The 17,133-nt window shown below is 45.4% G+C and overlaps 1 protein-coding gene across 1 annotated transcript in view; it reads left to right on the top strand.

Moving 5' to 3' along the window:
- Positions 1 to 17,133, top strand: part of relt (RELT TNF receptor) — a 96,544-nt gene that overhangs the window by 33,710 nt on the left and 45,701 nt on the right. The window contains exons 6-7 of the mRNA XM_085999454.1: positions 462 to 547; positions 9,238 to 9,492. Coding sequence (XP_085855580.1) covers positions 462 to 547; positions 9,238 to 9,492 — 341 coding nt within the window. The remainder of the gene's footprint in view (positions 1 to 461; positions 548 to 9,237; positions 9,493 to 17,133) is intronic.

The raw sequence follows: 17,133 nt of genomic DNA on the forward strand, positions 1-17,133 counted from the left end.
GATCGTCCATGTTTTTTTGTCTGTCCTACCCTACCAAACTTTTATCACTTTTAAGTCAAAAAGTTTATTTTTAATTTACTTTTTACTAATTTAAATTTCTGGCTAGGACTATCCTTGGAGCTGCTTCCAAAGACGTAGGCCGGGAATGTTCTCGATGTAGCTCTTGCTCCGTTGCCGTAACTCAGCCCTAACTGCGGTAGAAACTCAGTTTGCATGTGTAAATAGGGTCTCTGTCAGTGAAGTTATGGCGACAGAGCCGGAGCAGCTCCGAGAGAATTCCCCGCCTATGTCTTTGGGTCCTACTTTCCAGGGATACCTTAAAATGATACTCTGGGGCTATCATCTTAACCATTTTACATTTTATATAACTGCAGAATCCGCTAATGCGCAGGGTATAATAAGTTATGATGTTTGGTGTGTTACTGTTTCATTAGCTGTTTATTTTTGCTCTCCTTTTGCAGGCATTACACCTCAACTGAAGCATCCTCCGGTGTGGGAAATTGTCTTCCATGTTCTTCTGCTCCGATGGGAACTGTGGAATGTACAGGTTAGTCTATTCCTGGTAGAGGACAATTGCGTTCAGAGTAATTTGATCTATGCCTAGGCACCACGTCTTTGATTTATCTTGTCTTCTTTCCAACCCTTTCAAGCCTTAGTGGCGTAATTAGATTTTTCAATTAAAAAAAAACCTCAGAGTTACAACCATAAGAGGATTTAATTGATGTCATAAACATGTTATTAAAGCCCTGGTAATTGTGCAATCTCTCTGTTGCTTCCCTACCCTGTTTTTGTTACGATCAGTTAGTGTGGAGGTCGGTGGTGACGTCAGCCACTGCTTCTCGTCAGTAGCATGGTGGCAGGATGCTCCATGCTGTTTTTAAGCTGTTATAGTGGTTACTCTAAACAGTAAATGGTGAGGGGCCTGGAGCCACAGGGGGCTGATGTGCCAATAAGCACACCTCAAAGAGGCAATTGAGTTTATGCACACCGTTCAGTATAGAGGTCACAATTACAGTTGCACGTTCCACCTTGCACTAAAGAACGTGGTTATAAAATTGGTAAATGCCGAGCAAGATTAGGCATTAGAAGATTTTATGCATATAGAACCAGATACTACACAAAAATAGACTTTTTTAAATTGATACTGTATTGATAACTCCTTCTAAAACTGGATGAATATCTGTAGATGACAACGATTGAAGGTTATAGTGGTAAATATAAACTGAGATGGCAAAACAATCTATGGAACGCTATAAGAAGGGATGTGTAGAATGCAACAGGTCATGGTTGAGTATTGTTGGTCATGCGGCACGGTGGCATAGTGGTTAGCACTGTTGCCTCACAGCGCCAGGGACCCGGGTTCGAATCCGGCCTCGGGCGACTGTCTGTGTGGAGTTTGCACATTCTCCCCGTGTTTGCGTGGGTTTTCTCCGGGTGCTCCGGTTTCCTCCCACAGTCCAAAGATGTGCGGGTTAGGATGATTGGCTATGATAAATTGACCCTTAGTGTTAGGGGGGATTAAAAACATGGGGTTACGGGGATCGGGTGGGATATGTGTCGGTGCAGGCTCGATGGGCCGAAATGGCCTCTATCTGCACTGTGGGGTTTCTGTGATTCTGTGATGTTGGTACCAACGACATAGATAGGACAAGGAAGGAGGTTCTGCTGAGGGAGTTTGAGCAGCTAGGGGCCAAATTAAAAAGCAGAACCACAAGGGTAATAACCTGAGCCACGAGCGAATTTGGCTAGGACAAATAAAATCAGAGAGTTAAATGCGTGGCTCAAAGACTGGTGTGGGAGAAATGGGTTTTGCTTCCTGGGACACTGGCACCAGTACTGGGGCAGGAGGGAGCTGTTCCGTTGGGACGGGCTTCACTTGGCCAGTGCTGGGACTAGAGTCCTGGCGGATCATATAACTAGGGCTGTAGAGAGGGCTTTAAACTAATTAGTGGGGGGGAGGTTCCTAGAGAGCAAATAATAAAAATGACAACAGAGAAGGTCATAGACTTAGGTAGCAGTGGGGAAATTGAAAACCAGAGCATGCCAGGAAGGGCAGAAGGTATGGAGTAAAAGGTAAAGTAATAAAAAGGGCAAAAGCAGGAACTAAGTGTCACAAAACATCTTTGAAAGTTCTCTATCTGAATGCACGTAGCATTCGTAACAAAATAGACGAGTTAATGGCACAAATAACTACATATGGGTATGATCTTGTGGCCATTACAGAAACATGGCTGCAGGGTGACAATGCCTGGGAATTAAACATACCAGGTTATTTAACGATCAGGAAGGACAGGCAGGAAGGAAGGGGAGGTGGGGTGGCTATGTTAATAAAGGAAGGAATCACTGTAATACAGAGAAATGATATTGGGTCAAAAGATCAGGATAATGAAACAGTTTGGGTGGAGGTAAGGAATAATAAGGGGAAAAAAACACTAGTGGGCGTAGTCTATAGGCCTCCGAACAGTGGCAACTCTGTTGGACGGAGTATCAATCAGGAAATAGTTGAGGCTTGTAATAAGGGAACATCTATAATTATGGGGGATTTTAACTATCATATTAATTGGACAAATCAAATTGGGCAGGGCTGCCTTGAGGATGAGTTCATTGAGTGTATTAGGGATGGGTTTCTTGAGCAGTATGTAACTGAACCGATCAGGGGGCAAGCAACCTTAGATCTGGTCCTGTGTAACGAGACAGGATTAATTAAAAATGTCCTAGTAAAGGATCCCCTTGGAATGAGTGACCATAACATGGTTGAATTCCATATTCAATTAGAGGGTGAGAAGGTTGGATCTCAAACAAGCGTGCTAAGCTTGAATAAAGGAGACTATGAAGGTATGAGAGCAGAATTGAGTAGAGTGGATTGGGAAAATAGATTAAAGGGTAAGACGATACATGATCAGTGGTGTACATTTAAGGAGTTATTTTACAACTTCCAAAAAATATATATTCCACTGAGAAGAAAAGGGTGTAAAAGAAAAGACAGCCATCCGTGGCTAAGTAAAGAAATTAAGGATAGCATTCGACTAAAAACAAGGGCATATAAGGTAGCCAAATCTAGTGGGAGGATAGAGGATTGGGAAAACTTTAAAAGACAGCAAAAAATAACAAAAAGATTGATTTAAGAAAGGGAAGATAGATTATGAAAGTAAATTAGCCAAAAATATAAAAACAGATAGTAAGAGTTTTTATAGTGATATAAAAAGAAAAAGGGTGGCTAAAGTAAATGTTGGTCCCTTAGAGGATGAGACTGGGAAATTAATGGTGGGAAATATGGAGATGGCAAAAACACTGAATGAATATTTTGTATCAGTCTTTACAGTAGAAGACACTAAGAATATCCCAACACGGGACAAACAGGGGGCTAAACACGATCAAAATCACTAAGGAAGTGGTACTCGGTAAAATAATGGGACTCAAGGCGGATAAATCACCTGGACCTGATGGCTTGCATCCTAGGGTTTGAGGGAAGTGGCGGTAGGGATTGTGGATGCATTGGTAATAATTTTCCAAAACTCCCTGGACTCGGCAAAGGTCCCGGCAGACTGGAAAACTGCTAATGTAACACCCTTATTTAAAAAGGGCAGTAGACAGAAGGCTGGAAACTATAGACCGGTTAGCCTAACATCTGTGGTAGGTAAAATTTTGGAGTCCATTATTAAGGAGACAGTAACAGGACATTTGGATAATAATTTAATAGGACAAAGTCAGCATGGTTTTATGAAGGGGAAGTCATGTTTGACAAATTTGCTGGAGTCCTTTGAGGAAGTAACATATGGCTAAAGGGGAACCAGTGGACGTAGTGTATTTAGACTTCCAAAAGGCATTTGACAAGGTGCCACACAGAAGATTATTGCTTAAGATAAAAAATCACGGGATTGGGGGTAATATTCTGGCATGGATAGAGGATTGGCTATCTAACAGAAGGCAGAGAGTTGGGATAAATGGTTCATTCTCAGACTGGCAATCGGTAACTAGTGGTGTTCCGCAGGGGTCAGTGCTGGGTCCCCAACTCTTTACAATCTATATTAACGATTTGGAGGAGGGGACCGAGTGTAACATATCAAAGTTTGCAGATGATACTAAGATGGGAGGGAAAGTAGTGAGTGAGGAGGACATAAAAAACCTGCAAGGGGACATAGACAGGCTAAGTAAGTGGGCAGAGATTTGGCAGATGGAATACAATACTGGAAAGTGTGAGGTTATGCACTTTGGCAGGAAAAATCGTAGAGCAAGTTATTATCTTAATGGCAAGAAACTGGAAAGTACTGTAGTACAAAGGGATCTGGGGGTCCTGGTGCACGAAACTCAAAAGGTTAGTATGCAGGTGCAGCAAGTGATTAAGAAAGCCAATGGAATGTTGGCTTTCATTGCTAGGGGGATAGAATATAAAAATAGGGAGGTATTGCTTCAGTTGTACAAGGTATTGGTGAGACCGCACCTGGAATACTGCATACAGTTTTGGTGTCCATACTTAAGAAAGGACATACTTGCTCTCGAGTCAGTACAAAGAAGGTTCACTCCGTTAATCCCGGGGATGAGGGGATGGACATATGAGGAGAGGTTGAGTAGATTGGGACTCTACTCATTGGAGTTCAGAAGAATGAGAGGCGATCTTATTGAAACATATAAGATTGTGAAGGGGTTGGATCGGGTGGATGCGGGGAGGATGTTCCCGATGATGGGTGAAACTAGAACTAGGGGGCATAGTCTTAGAATAAGGGGCTGCTCTTTCAAAACTGAGATGAGGAGGAACTACTTCACTCAGAGGGTGGTAGGTCCATGGAATATGCTGCCCCAAAAAGCTGTCGAAGCTACATCATTACATAAATTTAAAACAGAAATAGACAGTTTCCTAGAAGTAGAGGGAATTAAGGGTTACGGGGAGCGGGCAGGAATTTGGACAGGAGTCTAGGTTCGGATCGGTCATGGCCCTGTGGGTAGCGGAGTGGACCCAGGGGCCGTATAGCCTGATCCTGCTCCTATTTTGTGTGTCTAATTCTGTTAGATTCAGGAGATGGTTCTGTGATAGTGGATTGGCGGTTAGGATCAGATCAGCCATGATCTTATTGAATGGCGGAGCAGGCTCGAGGGGCCGATTGGCCTACTCCTGCTCCTATTTCTTATGTTCTTATAGTATTAGACTGATGTGCTAGAGTTTTTCCGTGGATTATCTTTCCAGGGAAACGTTTCACTGGGTTTCCTTTTTTTGGAAGTATCGCCTGTGAACATTATGGTTGGGAGAGACTGTGTGTAAATTATACAAGGTATGTTGAAAGATGGAGCCTCAATTGCAAAATGGTCTCCTCCCATTTTACAGTTTCTTCTATAATTCAACCAAGAGGAACTAAAATCCAGTTTAGTTGCTACAATTAAGTTTTGGGGCCCACAGTAAACATACTGCTGCTGTTCTCTATCTATATTAAAATGTCAGATAATAGAGAAATCTTTCATCGTTGTCTTTCCTTGCCAATTTCCTTACCGTCTGAAGATGTTGACTCCTTGCTGGGGTACGGTTCCATGAGCACAACTCTCTACTGTACCTTGTTCAATACCTGATCTTCATTATTCATGATTTTTCCCCTTCCTGAGATGATCTGAGGTCCCTCCTGCTGCCCCAGCTGAGATCAGCTTAGTCGCAAATAGGACCTTCCTATTCTGTAAGGCTCATCCATTCATTGGATAAACTTGTTGAGCTTTTGGGAGGGGAGGTTCATCTTTCTCCTCTTATGTTAACCAGCACCCATTAACAAAGGATTAGGGTTTTTGTGATGGAAGCCACCGTGAGGGCCTATAGACAAGATCCCAAAATAACTTGGCATGCCACAGCAACAACAACTTGCATTTATATAGCGCCTTTAATAAAGTAAAACGTTCCAAGGCGCTTGACAGGAGTGTTATAAACCAAATTTGACACCGAGCCACATAAGGAGATATTGCAGCAGAAAGAGGTAAGTTTTAAGGAGCGTTTTAAAGGAGGAAAGAAAGGTGGAAAGGTTTAGGGAGGGAATTCAAGAGCTTAGGGCCTTCGCAGCTGAAGGCATGGCCGCCACTGGTGGAGCGATTAAAATCGGGGATGCTCAAGAGGCCAAAAGGCAACCAAAAATACACCTCAAAAAGCATAAAAATCACCAAATCCAGACCACTGTCTTTAGAGACTGATCGTGGGCCGCCTTTTAAATATATTTTAAAATTTCCACTGGGTTTTTACTATTTTGTTTCATCACAGCCTGCAATGATACTGTATTATATTAATCCATGGCTCGCTATTCCTGCTTTGATATAACAAGACAAACATTTTTATGATCCTTTCTAGGTGCGCATTATGCCATGCGGATTATATGATTAAGTTATATGAACGAGTGAGGTCAAAGAGTGAGAGTATTCTCATTTGTTCTCTAGATTGCCTGTGTAACCACAGTCACTCGTAAAATAAAGCAGCCCATTGTATAAAGAGCTTTGCGATGTTTCAAAGATGTGACGCGGTGCTATATATAAGTACAAGTATTTCTTTGGATTCTGTTGGTTACTAGGGGATAACGGGGGCGGTGCTACAAAGGGGATAAGTGGAGAGAGGAAACCTATTTTATAGGGAAATGAAGGTTGCAAAACAACAAGAACCGTATTGGGAAAGCTATCGGATCAGACTGGAGTAAAGAGAAGCCTTACACTGGTTTTGGGTGGCACGGTGGCTTCAGTTATTCAAGCACCTTCGTGTTCTGCCATCAAGTGGTAGTTAACGTGTTCACTTCTGTGTTCCCCATATGGTGGGTTCTTTAACTGAGCTGCAGTGTTGCAAGAAGAGGTCACAAAGGCAGGGACGGCAGCATGGCGGTTATGTTACTGGACTAGTAATCCAGAGGCCTGGGCTAATGATCCGGAGACAGTGCGTTCAAAACCCATCACAGCAGTGAATTTGAATCCAGTTCTTTTTTAAATGTCAGCATCTACGAAAGGGTCATCAGATCTGAATCATTAACCCTACTTTCCTCTCTCCAAACATGCTGCCTGACCCGCTGAGTGCTTCCAGCATTTTCTGTTTTGATTTCCAGCATCTGCAGTATTTTTCTTTTGAGATTTTGCTCTTTGTCGCGACTGGGGAACGCTAAGTTCCCAGGTGCAATGCAGTGAAGAGGAGATGGTGGCACAGACCCGTTATGCCAGGTCTCCATCTCCACTGCGCTGCCCTGGGATTTCCTGGGGTTTACCTCCGCACCTAGTTTTGTGGCTCCAGTCGGCACAGGCTCATTATTGACAATAAAAAAGCTGGTAGTGGGGCTTGCGCCGGGACTGTCCACTGTGGTGGTTCTGGAAGCCACCCTGACGATGGAATGTATGTTGGATTTTTCCCCTAACGGCTGATCCTCAGGCCTTGGGGCCCTAGGCTGCCTGTCCCCATTAGCAACCAGAAGGTCCCAATAACAGCAGCCAGGGGCACAGTTGCAGGCCTCCTCCATTTTCTCGACCCCCCCCTGCCCCCCCTCCCATTCCCAGTGCAAGGCCCTGCAAGGGGACCGACCTTCACCAGGAAATTGGGATGCTCTTCTCGCACAGCAGGTGCTGAGCACCTCCGATGAGGGAAAGCTGAGGTGAAAATAAAACCTTATATTGATTCCAAGGGGGAAAATTCAGTTGTTTGCACCTTAAGAGGGCGCCAATTGGGGCGCAAAGCAACTAGCGCCCGGGCGCGGCGATGTTTGCGCCGCTTGCGAAATTAACTAGACATTTTGCAGCGGCGCTAAACACTTCCGCCACGATCTCCTGCGTCGGCAGATTGTGACGTCATTCGAGTGCGCAGTGCCCCGGACTGGATATTGAGTGGTGCCCCTTGCCTTACCGCCTGCCGCTAGCAACGACAGGTTGAGGGGAGCGTTATGCTGTCAGAAAGGGACTAGGAGCGCTATTTAAAAGGCGACCGCTTCCTGCCTTTTTTTGTCGGTGACATTTTTGCACCACGCAGTCAGAGAGAGAGCGAGAGCGAGAGAGACTGACTTCTGGAGAGATTCAACACTGTGTGAAGGAGTTTTGAGTACTGAGCAGCACTTTGCAGGTTTATTTTGATTGGCCCTTCCTTGCTGCGCCAGCACTCTGAGGTAGTGCCTCATTCCTCGGCGTTTGCGCCTTAAAACAGGTGTGAAGCACCTGATTTAGCGCTCCAATCACCTCCAGGGGCGATAAAAGCCAAGTTTGCTGTTGGAGGCGATAATTAGCGCCAGGCGCTAAACTTTGCGCACGGCCGACAACGGCGCCCCAAATGGGGCGATACCGAATTTCCCCCCCCCCCCCCCCCCCCCAAAGTGTTTGTTTAATCTGCGCATTATGCAAATATTATTAGTTCGATCTCTAGCTTGTCCTCTCAGCTAAAGGTTATCCATGACGTGGACAAGTGAGAGGAAGATGGGGAAACGTTCTGAGATAACGTACTAGAAATAAAAACAAATATTTATTAAAATGAGCCCAGCCACTGAATCATCCTCTATATACAATCTACAATGTTGTCCCATTAGATAACAGATTTTTTTTTTACCCATTACAAGTGATGTTTCTATTCCCATTGAGAATCTACTTTACAGAAGATTCATGTCAAGTAATCCATAATGTGTGGGGAAAAATAATTGCTGACCACTCCATTCTGGTTAATCTTTCCACGTACATCATTAATGCACAAAACCTAGATCTTCAAGGTTAGAGACAATTCTTGATGTGGCGTTGTCAGTAGCAGCAGAAAGCTCATGAGGATGTGACGTGTGCCTTCTCTTGTCTGTATCTCGTCACTCTTGCTTATTTATAGAGCAATTAGAATCAGTTTCAACCTATCACGTGATCGCTTGGTTTTGGCAGTTTCTGCAAGTGCATTTACTGAACCTCCTGGTGAGTTAACCATGTAGTGAAACAACGTGATCCAAAGCAAACCAGCGACAAAGTCGCTTGTATTAATGTCTTGGAGCAATTAAGAATTGCTTGAAAAGTGACAAGCAACTTCCCTAATGGCTGTCTGTAGATGCACTATTTCTAGTGGAACTAAGCCATTCAAACCAGAGACTTGGAATAGGTTTGCCCCAATACGGCCTTGCAGATGGCAGGAATCCCATCATTTGCGTCATAGCAACGCTGGATGATTAAAATAATTTTTTACGCAAAGAACTTTAACAAAGTTAAATAAATGCACAAAATGATTATCTCAATGTGTGCAGTAAAATCAAATCCACACTTTAAAAACAGTTTTGCTTCTGCCAGGTGTTTATTCCCGGCTTTTGCGTGTGGCGAGGAATGTCCAGACTCCACATGAAGCAGATGTCTCAAAGTCTTCCAATGATAGCAAGGAGGGGGCACAAGAGGAAAAGCACACTGAATACGCTGTGTTTGCATTGGTGCCAGTCTTCTGCATCGTAGGATTGCTTGGAATTCTTGTTTGCAACATCCTGAAGAAGAAGGGATACCGCTGCACCTCGGAAAAAGAAGCTGATGAGGAGAGCTCCGCTGAGAAATTCGGTAAATAAAATCTCGAGTGTAGCTTTTGTTTGTGCGACATTTCCTTTTGTGTTACATTGATACCACATTGACTCTGGTAGATTCATGGGCCTAGAAATTCGCTAATGTTGAGCCTATTTTGCAGGCATAAAATAGGCACCAAAGCGTCCAATATGACTGGCAGCGCGCGCCAATTTTGCACCAGAAGTGCGCCGCCATATTGGTATAGGCATCAAAAGAGGCATCCAGGGCCACTTATTTGCATACGCAAAGGTACTAATGGCTGTTTGATGCCTCCTTTACTAAATTGGTTTGCCCAGCACCGGTTGTGTTCAGGGAAACCTGTTCTACATGTGGCCTACCCGTAAATGAGGCTCAAGGCCCAATATCGGATGGGCTTTAGGCCTACCCGTTCCGGTGGAGAGATTGTTCGCTGTGCCCTGTTCACGCCTGCAGGCCGGCGCAAACCGATTTCAATGTGTTTTCACTAATGTGATGTTCCACTTGTTCAACTTTTCCACAAAATGTTACACCCACCCCTTCAATATTTTCACCCTGAAAAAAACACATTTTGTTGGAGTGAAGCTCCTTGGGATTTTGTTTTACTACTTTAAAGGTACTATATAAATGCAGGTTGTTGCTGTTGTTGGCGAGTGAAACAATGTCACTGTCTCTGAGTCAGTAACAGTAAAATGATCTACTTTTTAAAAAAAAATAAAGATTTAAGGATAGCTTCAGTGCTGCAGTTGGCGCTCAAGGTGGGGTTAATCCCAGTGTTCCCATATTCTGATCAGACTTTTCCTATCGATTGCACTTCTTTCCTGGATCTCTTCTGCATTATCATTTAAGCTTTCTCCTGTGTACCAACCACCAACGAAAAGTGTGGAACAATTAAACTGTTTTCAGAAGACGTTTCCTTGTTTTCACTCTTTACCTCTTGCTGTTCTTTTTTTCCCCTACTGATTCTCTTTTCTCTTTTTTTCATTCATACTATTGTTTTTCCCTTCTTCCTTTTCTGCTGTTTCCTTTTTTACTTCCCACTGTTCTACCAATCGCACCTTTATAATTGCTGAGCTTGAGAACTGTTTTTTTTTCCCCTTTTCGATTTAGGCCACCCTTCACGCTGAGGCCAATTATATAGCGCTCCCCACTTGGCTAAGATTAGCTAACCCAGCAGGGACCAAGTATCGATCTTGGCACTTTGCTGCTGTGCCAGCTCAGAACCACAACATGTGGTCTGTTTAACCACAGTGCCATCAGGGTGCCCTCAGTGAGGCTCTTTCCATTGCACCTTATTATCTGCACCGAAAACTTCCGCTTGACTGAATTTTCTAGTAATGGACTTTCAGTTTGCCGTGCGATTTACAAACTATGGACACTTGCAGTATTTTCACTTTTGTGGGTTGCATTGTGTCTGCACTATTATTAGTGCATTGGTTTGCATTCATGTAACTTCCTACCTGCACTATGTTAATGCTGTCATTAACCTGCTTATTTTAAATGGGTTAATGACGACTGCATTAAAATAGTGGAGGCAGAAATTTAAGGCAAGTGCTTTTGACCAATGTGCTTAAAAATAGCACAAAATTAACCTTTACTGGTGAGGATAAATTGGTCAGCAGTAACGTTTAAAAAGTTATTTGTGTATTAAATCATTATTGAAATACACACACATGGGGCTAAATTTGGATGATTTGCACCCTAAGAGGGCGCTAACGGGGCGCAAATCAACCAGCGCCTGGGCGGGAGGTTAGTGGCGGCGCTAACCATTAGCACCGCGTGGCGCTGCACCGCCAGTGCTGATGTCATCGCCGTGCACAGCGCCCGCTTGCAATTGGATGGCGCCCCCCAACTTGCCACTGGACGCTATGTCCGGCGGGGTCGGGGGACCTACCTGCGGCCGGGGCAGTGCTAGTTAAAGGGGAGGTGGCGGGCGGCCATTTTTGTTGCTGTCCACCTGCCCCTGTTGGTGTCCCTGGGCCCCGTGAAGCACCCCCCCCCCCCCCCCCCGTGGGGTGCCGGCTGCTCTCCGTGAGTCCGGCACTCCTCTTGAGTGCCTGGCTCATTTGCTGGCATTCCCGATCCCTGGTGGCCCAGCTGGGCGCTGGGATGCGCTGCGCTAGGCCACTCCCCTTTAATAAGGGGAGGAAGGCCTGCAGTACCATGGCGCGACATGCCGTAGTGCCACGATATTGGCTCGCAGCTCCCCAAGAGGGACGCGGGGCATTTCCAGTAGCGCCCCTCCTCCCTCTTGGGGCGCTACCTGGGAAAATCGGCCGCGGGGGCGCTAACTTTTTCGGGGCGCTACCCAATTTTTACCCCATACTATGTTGGAAATACATGGCAGGGCAGTTAGCATCTGCAAAGAGAAAAGGCAAGTTAATGTTTTGGGTGTATACCTTTTCATCAGAACTGAAAACTAAAAGGCAAGCAATTTTCAAAAATTAGAGCCAGGAGAGAGGTTAGTAGAGATTTGTTTACGCAGAAGGTTGTTTGATGCTTTGCCACGGAATGGTTCTGGAAGGGACCATTGAGGTAAAATTGGCCGAGAAGGAACAGTGCAGTGGAGCCACCGCACAGCCAAATGGCCTCCTTCTGTGCTGTCAACTTCCACAATTTTATAATCAAAAAAAGGACAGAGAGCACTGACAAAATGAAGAATCTCCTGTTGTTACTTATGTGTTCAGTGGAAACATAGCCAGCATGAGGTAGCACCCTTGGGGAGATGGGGAAGTCAAAATAAAACTCCTTGAACTCCCAACACTCAGTCCCTCCCAGTGGAAAATATTTCTTTAGGGCACTCCTACTGAGCTTTCATGGGGAAGAATTAAGAATGACAGATGTATGCTCTGATATACCTATCAATTCATTCCATGAAAAGCGACGAGTTAAGATAGTAACTATAGGTTTTTATTGGCTAAATAACAGAGCCCACCCTCGTGGGTGATCGGTTCCAACAAGGAAGAATACTAGCCAAGCGGTCACCTTTATACCTGGGCAAGCAGGCGGAGCCATGGGCGGAGTCAGCTGAGGTATGCCTAGGTATAACAGCGTGCGTGGCAAGAGGTAACCTTGTGTAGTGATAACAACAGTGTAAACAGTGATAACAACAGTGTAACAATAGTGAACGGTTGTGAACGGTAACAGTGGTTTACCACATGCTCAATGTTCCACACCTGGCTGGGCCCTGTTAGTCAACTATGATGAGGAAAAATTAAGAATGACAGGTGTATGCACGATGTTCCACACTTAGGTGGGCCCTGTTAGCCAACAATGATTGAGGCTGTGTAGTTGTTACCAGAATAGCAAGTCTGTGACTCCTTCACAGGCCCTCCTTCCCAGCCACTGCTGGCTGCATTCCAGTGGCTGTCATTCCAGAGAAAGCTGTTCCAGAAAGGACGGGTTTTGAAGTTGCTGCAGCTTCTGGGCAATGCTTCAGAACTTTTATCTGCTGGATTAAAGCACGAGGCCCCAGTGCAAATAATTTAATTCCATTTTTATTTTCAATACTCTGCCTATCTGTCTGTCTCTTAGACAGCATTGTGTGAGGACTTGATAGACCTAATTTAGGGAAGAGATTTCATTAGAAGTGGATGCAGTGCAAACATTTTGTGACTGATAGTTGATTTACTTAAAAGAAAAGTTTAGGGGGAGTATTTATTATTCACAAAGTACTCTTCTGTTCGATCGAACAAAATTGTATAGTTGCTAAAATATTCTTTTTTTTTAATATTGTTGTGGAAGTCCTGCTTTCATACATGCCAGTCTTCAGAACTTCTTCTCTTAGGCAGTCCCTCGGAACCGAGGATGACTTGCTTCCACATTAAATGAGTTCTCAGGTGACTGATGAGTCCAATGTGGGACCTACAGTCTCTGTCACAGGTGGGGCAGACGGTGGTTGAAGGGACGGGTGGGTGGGGTGCTTGGGTTGACGTGCGCCTCTTGCGCTTGGCTTCCGCTTGCTCCCGGCGAAGAGACTCGAGGTGTTTGGCGCCTTCCCAGATGCTTCTCCTCCACTTTGTGCGGTCTTGGGCCAGGGATTCCCAGGTGTCGGTGGGGATGTTGCACTTTTTCAAGGAGGCTTTGAGGGTGTCCTTGAAGCGTTTCCTCTGCCCACCTGGGGCTCTCTTGCTGTGTCAGAGCTCCGAGTAGAACGCTTGTTTTGGGAGTCTCGTGTTGGGCATGTGGACGATGTGGCCCATCCATCGGAGCTGATCGAGCGTGGTCAAAGCTTCGATGCTGGGGATGTTGGTCTGAGCGAGATCACTGACGTTGGTACGTCTATCCTGCCATTGGGTTTGCAGGATCTTGTGGAGGCAGCGTTGGTGGTACCTCTCCGGTGCTTTGAGGTGCCTGCTGTACATGGTCCATGTCTCTGAGGCATACAGCAGGGTGGGTATCACTGTGCTCTGTAGACCATGAGCTTAGTGCCGGGTTTGAGGTCCTGGTCTTCAAACACTCTCTTCCTCAGGTGACCGAAGGCGGTGTTGGACTTCGTCATTGACGTCTGCCCTTGTTGACAGTAGGCTCCCGAGGTATGGAAAGTGGTCCACATTGTCCAAGGCCTTGTCGTGGATTTTGATCATCGGGAGGCAGTACTGTGTGGCGGGGGCAGGTTGGTAGTGGACCTTTGTCTTGGATGTTTAGTGTAAGGCCCGTGCTCTTGTACGCTTCGGTGAAGGTATTGACGATGGTTTGGAGTTCGGCCTCTGAGTGTGCGCAGACGCAAGTGTCGTCTGCATACTGTAATTCGATGACAGAGGATGGGACGACCTTGGATCTGGACTGGAGGCGATGGAGGTTGAACAGTTTCCCGTTTGTTCTGTAAATTAGCTCCACTCCAGTGGGGAGCTTATTGAGGGCGAGATGGAGCATTGCAGCAAGGAAGATCGAGAAGAGCCTTCAGAACACAGAAAAGCTGATGAACAGCTTTAAAAAGCTGAGAATGCAAAAACAAAAACCTGCATTAAGGCCACTGCTTCAAAGTGACCGAATAATTAAATTTGTTTTCAGTGTTTTGGGATCACATTCTGTTTATTTTTCTGTGCAAACTGAAACCCGGTGGCCTCCTGTATGCTTCATTGCCAACCGTCCACAATCCGCTTTTTCCAGCTCCCTGTTCACGTGGGATCCTGGGAAGCAGCTGATTCAGGGCCCGTTTAAATTCTTAGTGGCTCACTCGCTTCCGTGTTATTGCCGGTGTGATTTTCTGCTTCAGCCACTTCAGCTCCTGTCTGCATGCGAGATTAAAGGATGAGAAGGTACACCCCTTCCTCCCCTGTGAGTCTGAGTGGACTTGAGAGCAGTGGAGAGCTTTCTCTATGTTCGGCCACGTGCATTATGCTCGATTGAACAGCGGCCCTCTCCACTGCCGGAGAACCGGTGCGAGGCTGCCCTAATGCTGTGAGGCTGCCGATTGCAGTACCTTGAGAAGATGCCAGAGGAAAGGTCAGGTTTTCATTCACAGTGTGCATATACATAGTGGACTCAGATTTAAGGTCGTTGGCAACATGCGGAAACATTTTTTTTACACAGCATGTTGTTGTGATCTGGAATGCACTGCCTGAAAGGGTGGTGGAAGCAGATTCACTAGTAACAATCAAAAGGGAATTGGATAAATACTAAGAGGGAAAAAATTTACAGGGCTATGGGGAAAGGGCAAGTGAGTGGGATTAGTCGGATAGCTCTACCAAAGAGCCAGCATGATGGGCCGAGTGGCCTCCTTCTGTGCTGTATCATTCTATGATCTCAGTTATTACTACAGCAACATTAATCTTTGCAAATATAGAAAATTATTTATGCAAATATGAAAGAAAATATTTTGAATGGCAAAGTATCCAATGGTATTGAAGGTGAATTGCAAGCATTTGCAGCACTATTCCTCGAAGCATCTAACCAGATAGTTCCCTGTTGCTGTTCTGCTGCTTTTGAGTCCCTGTTGCTCAAGGTTTCTACAGCAGGTTGAAAGTATGTGTAAAAACATGTGGAGTTTTTCAATACACTGGACCATACTAGAAGCTAAGGTGTCATCTTTAGTTCTGTGGTAGCATTCTTGTGTGAGGGTTCAAGTCCCACTTCAGTGCTACACTGTGGGAGGCGCTGTCCTTCAGACGAGACGTTATTGAGGCCTTGTCTGCCTTCTCCGGTGAAAGATACCATGCCACTATTTGAAGAAGTGCAGGGAGTTCTCTTGATTTATCGACATCGCTATAACGGGTTTTCTGGTCCTTTATCTCATTGCTATTTGTGGGACCTTGCTGTGTGCAAATTGGCTGCAGTGTTTCCCTACATTACAACAGTGACTCCTATAGATGGAGCTATCTTTGTGATGTTGTATATTGTGATGTCAACGTGTTAAGAACATCACTTTAATTAATTAGAAACAAATCTAAAGATGCTTGTATGGACACCTCTGCTTCCTGTGAGTGTCTCCGAATTAGCTCCTCATAGCTTTCCGACAAATAACTCCAGCTATAAAGGGAAAGTGGTGTGAGGGGGGCGGCAGCATTGCTGTCAGAAGCAGGTTGCAGTTATTCTATTTGAAAATGCTTCTCTCTTCCCTCAGTTATTGTGCTGCGTTGTTGCTGGTAACGGTCACATGGTGGCGGTGCGATGGAGGCCGTGATCGTTGTACGGAAGGCCGTGATCAGTTGTCTGTTGTGTAACTTTGTGTGCGTATGTGTTGTTATTTGAGCGCTGTCACCGTGCATTGAGGATTGCCGCAGCACGTTAGACAGGGCGCAACCCTGCAGTGTTTTAAAAAAAAATTCGTTTATGGGATGTGGGCGTCGCTGGCAAGGCCAGCATTTATTGCTCATCCCTAGTTGCCCTTGCGAAGGTAGTGGTGAGCCGCCTTCTTGAACCGCTACAGTCCTGTTAGGGAGGGAGTTGCAGGATTTTGACCCAGCGACAATGAAGGATCAGCGATATACTTCCAAGTCAGGATGGTGAGTGACTTGGAGGTGGTGGTGTTCCCATGCGCCTGCTGCCCTTGTTTGACAGGGCTGCAGTTTCTTTGTCATTTGAAGTGAAGCATACCCGCCAACTCTCATTTGCAGGGCCCAGAATACGCTTGCTGAATAGGCCCCCTCATGCATAAGAACTCGCCCTTTCTGTGCACACACGCACACGCACGACAGCCCGGGACCTATCGTGGGGCAATTTAAATCCTCAATAGCCAAACGTTTGGGTGCGCCATGCAAACCAGAAATGCTCTTTTTAAAAAAAAAAAAAAAACAATTGGCAATTGTACTTCTTGTGGGTCTCCCTTCAGTAAACTCTCTCCATGACATTACGAAAGAGGAGCAATCCTGTGGCCCCTGGAGTAACTCCACGGCAAACCGTGCTAATAGCTGCACGCCCATTCTCTGTAGCACACAGCCTCTGATTAAATTAATCCGCCCCCTTTCGTGCATAATCGATACCGAGAATAGTTGTGGTAATTGGATAGTTGCTAGAGTTCAGAGTGTTTGCTTATACAGTTCTGATCTGTATAAGCACCATTAAAGGCTTGTTATTGAACTGTACAGTTGAATGGAATGTAGAAAGTATAGACCCGTGACATGTAATAGTTTTATGCTGAATTTGGGAGCAGCACTTTCCCCTGTGGCAGCCTGCTAATTACGTGGAAAATAATGAATAGCTAGAATTGTTTACAAAGCA

The sequence above is a fragment of the Somniosus microcephalus genome, chromosome 10, assembly GCF_052327205.1.
Source record: "Somniosus microcephalus isolate GS21.2 chromosome 10, FLI_Smic_1.0, whole genome shotgun sequence".
NCBI classification, from domain to species: Eukaryota; Metazoa; Chordata; class Chondrichthyes; order Squaliformes; family Somniosidae; genus Somniosus; species Somniosus microcephalus.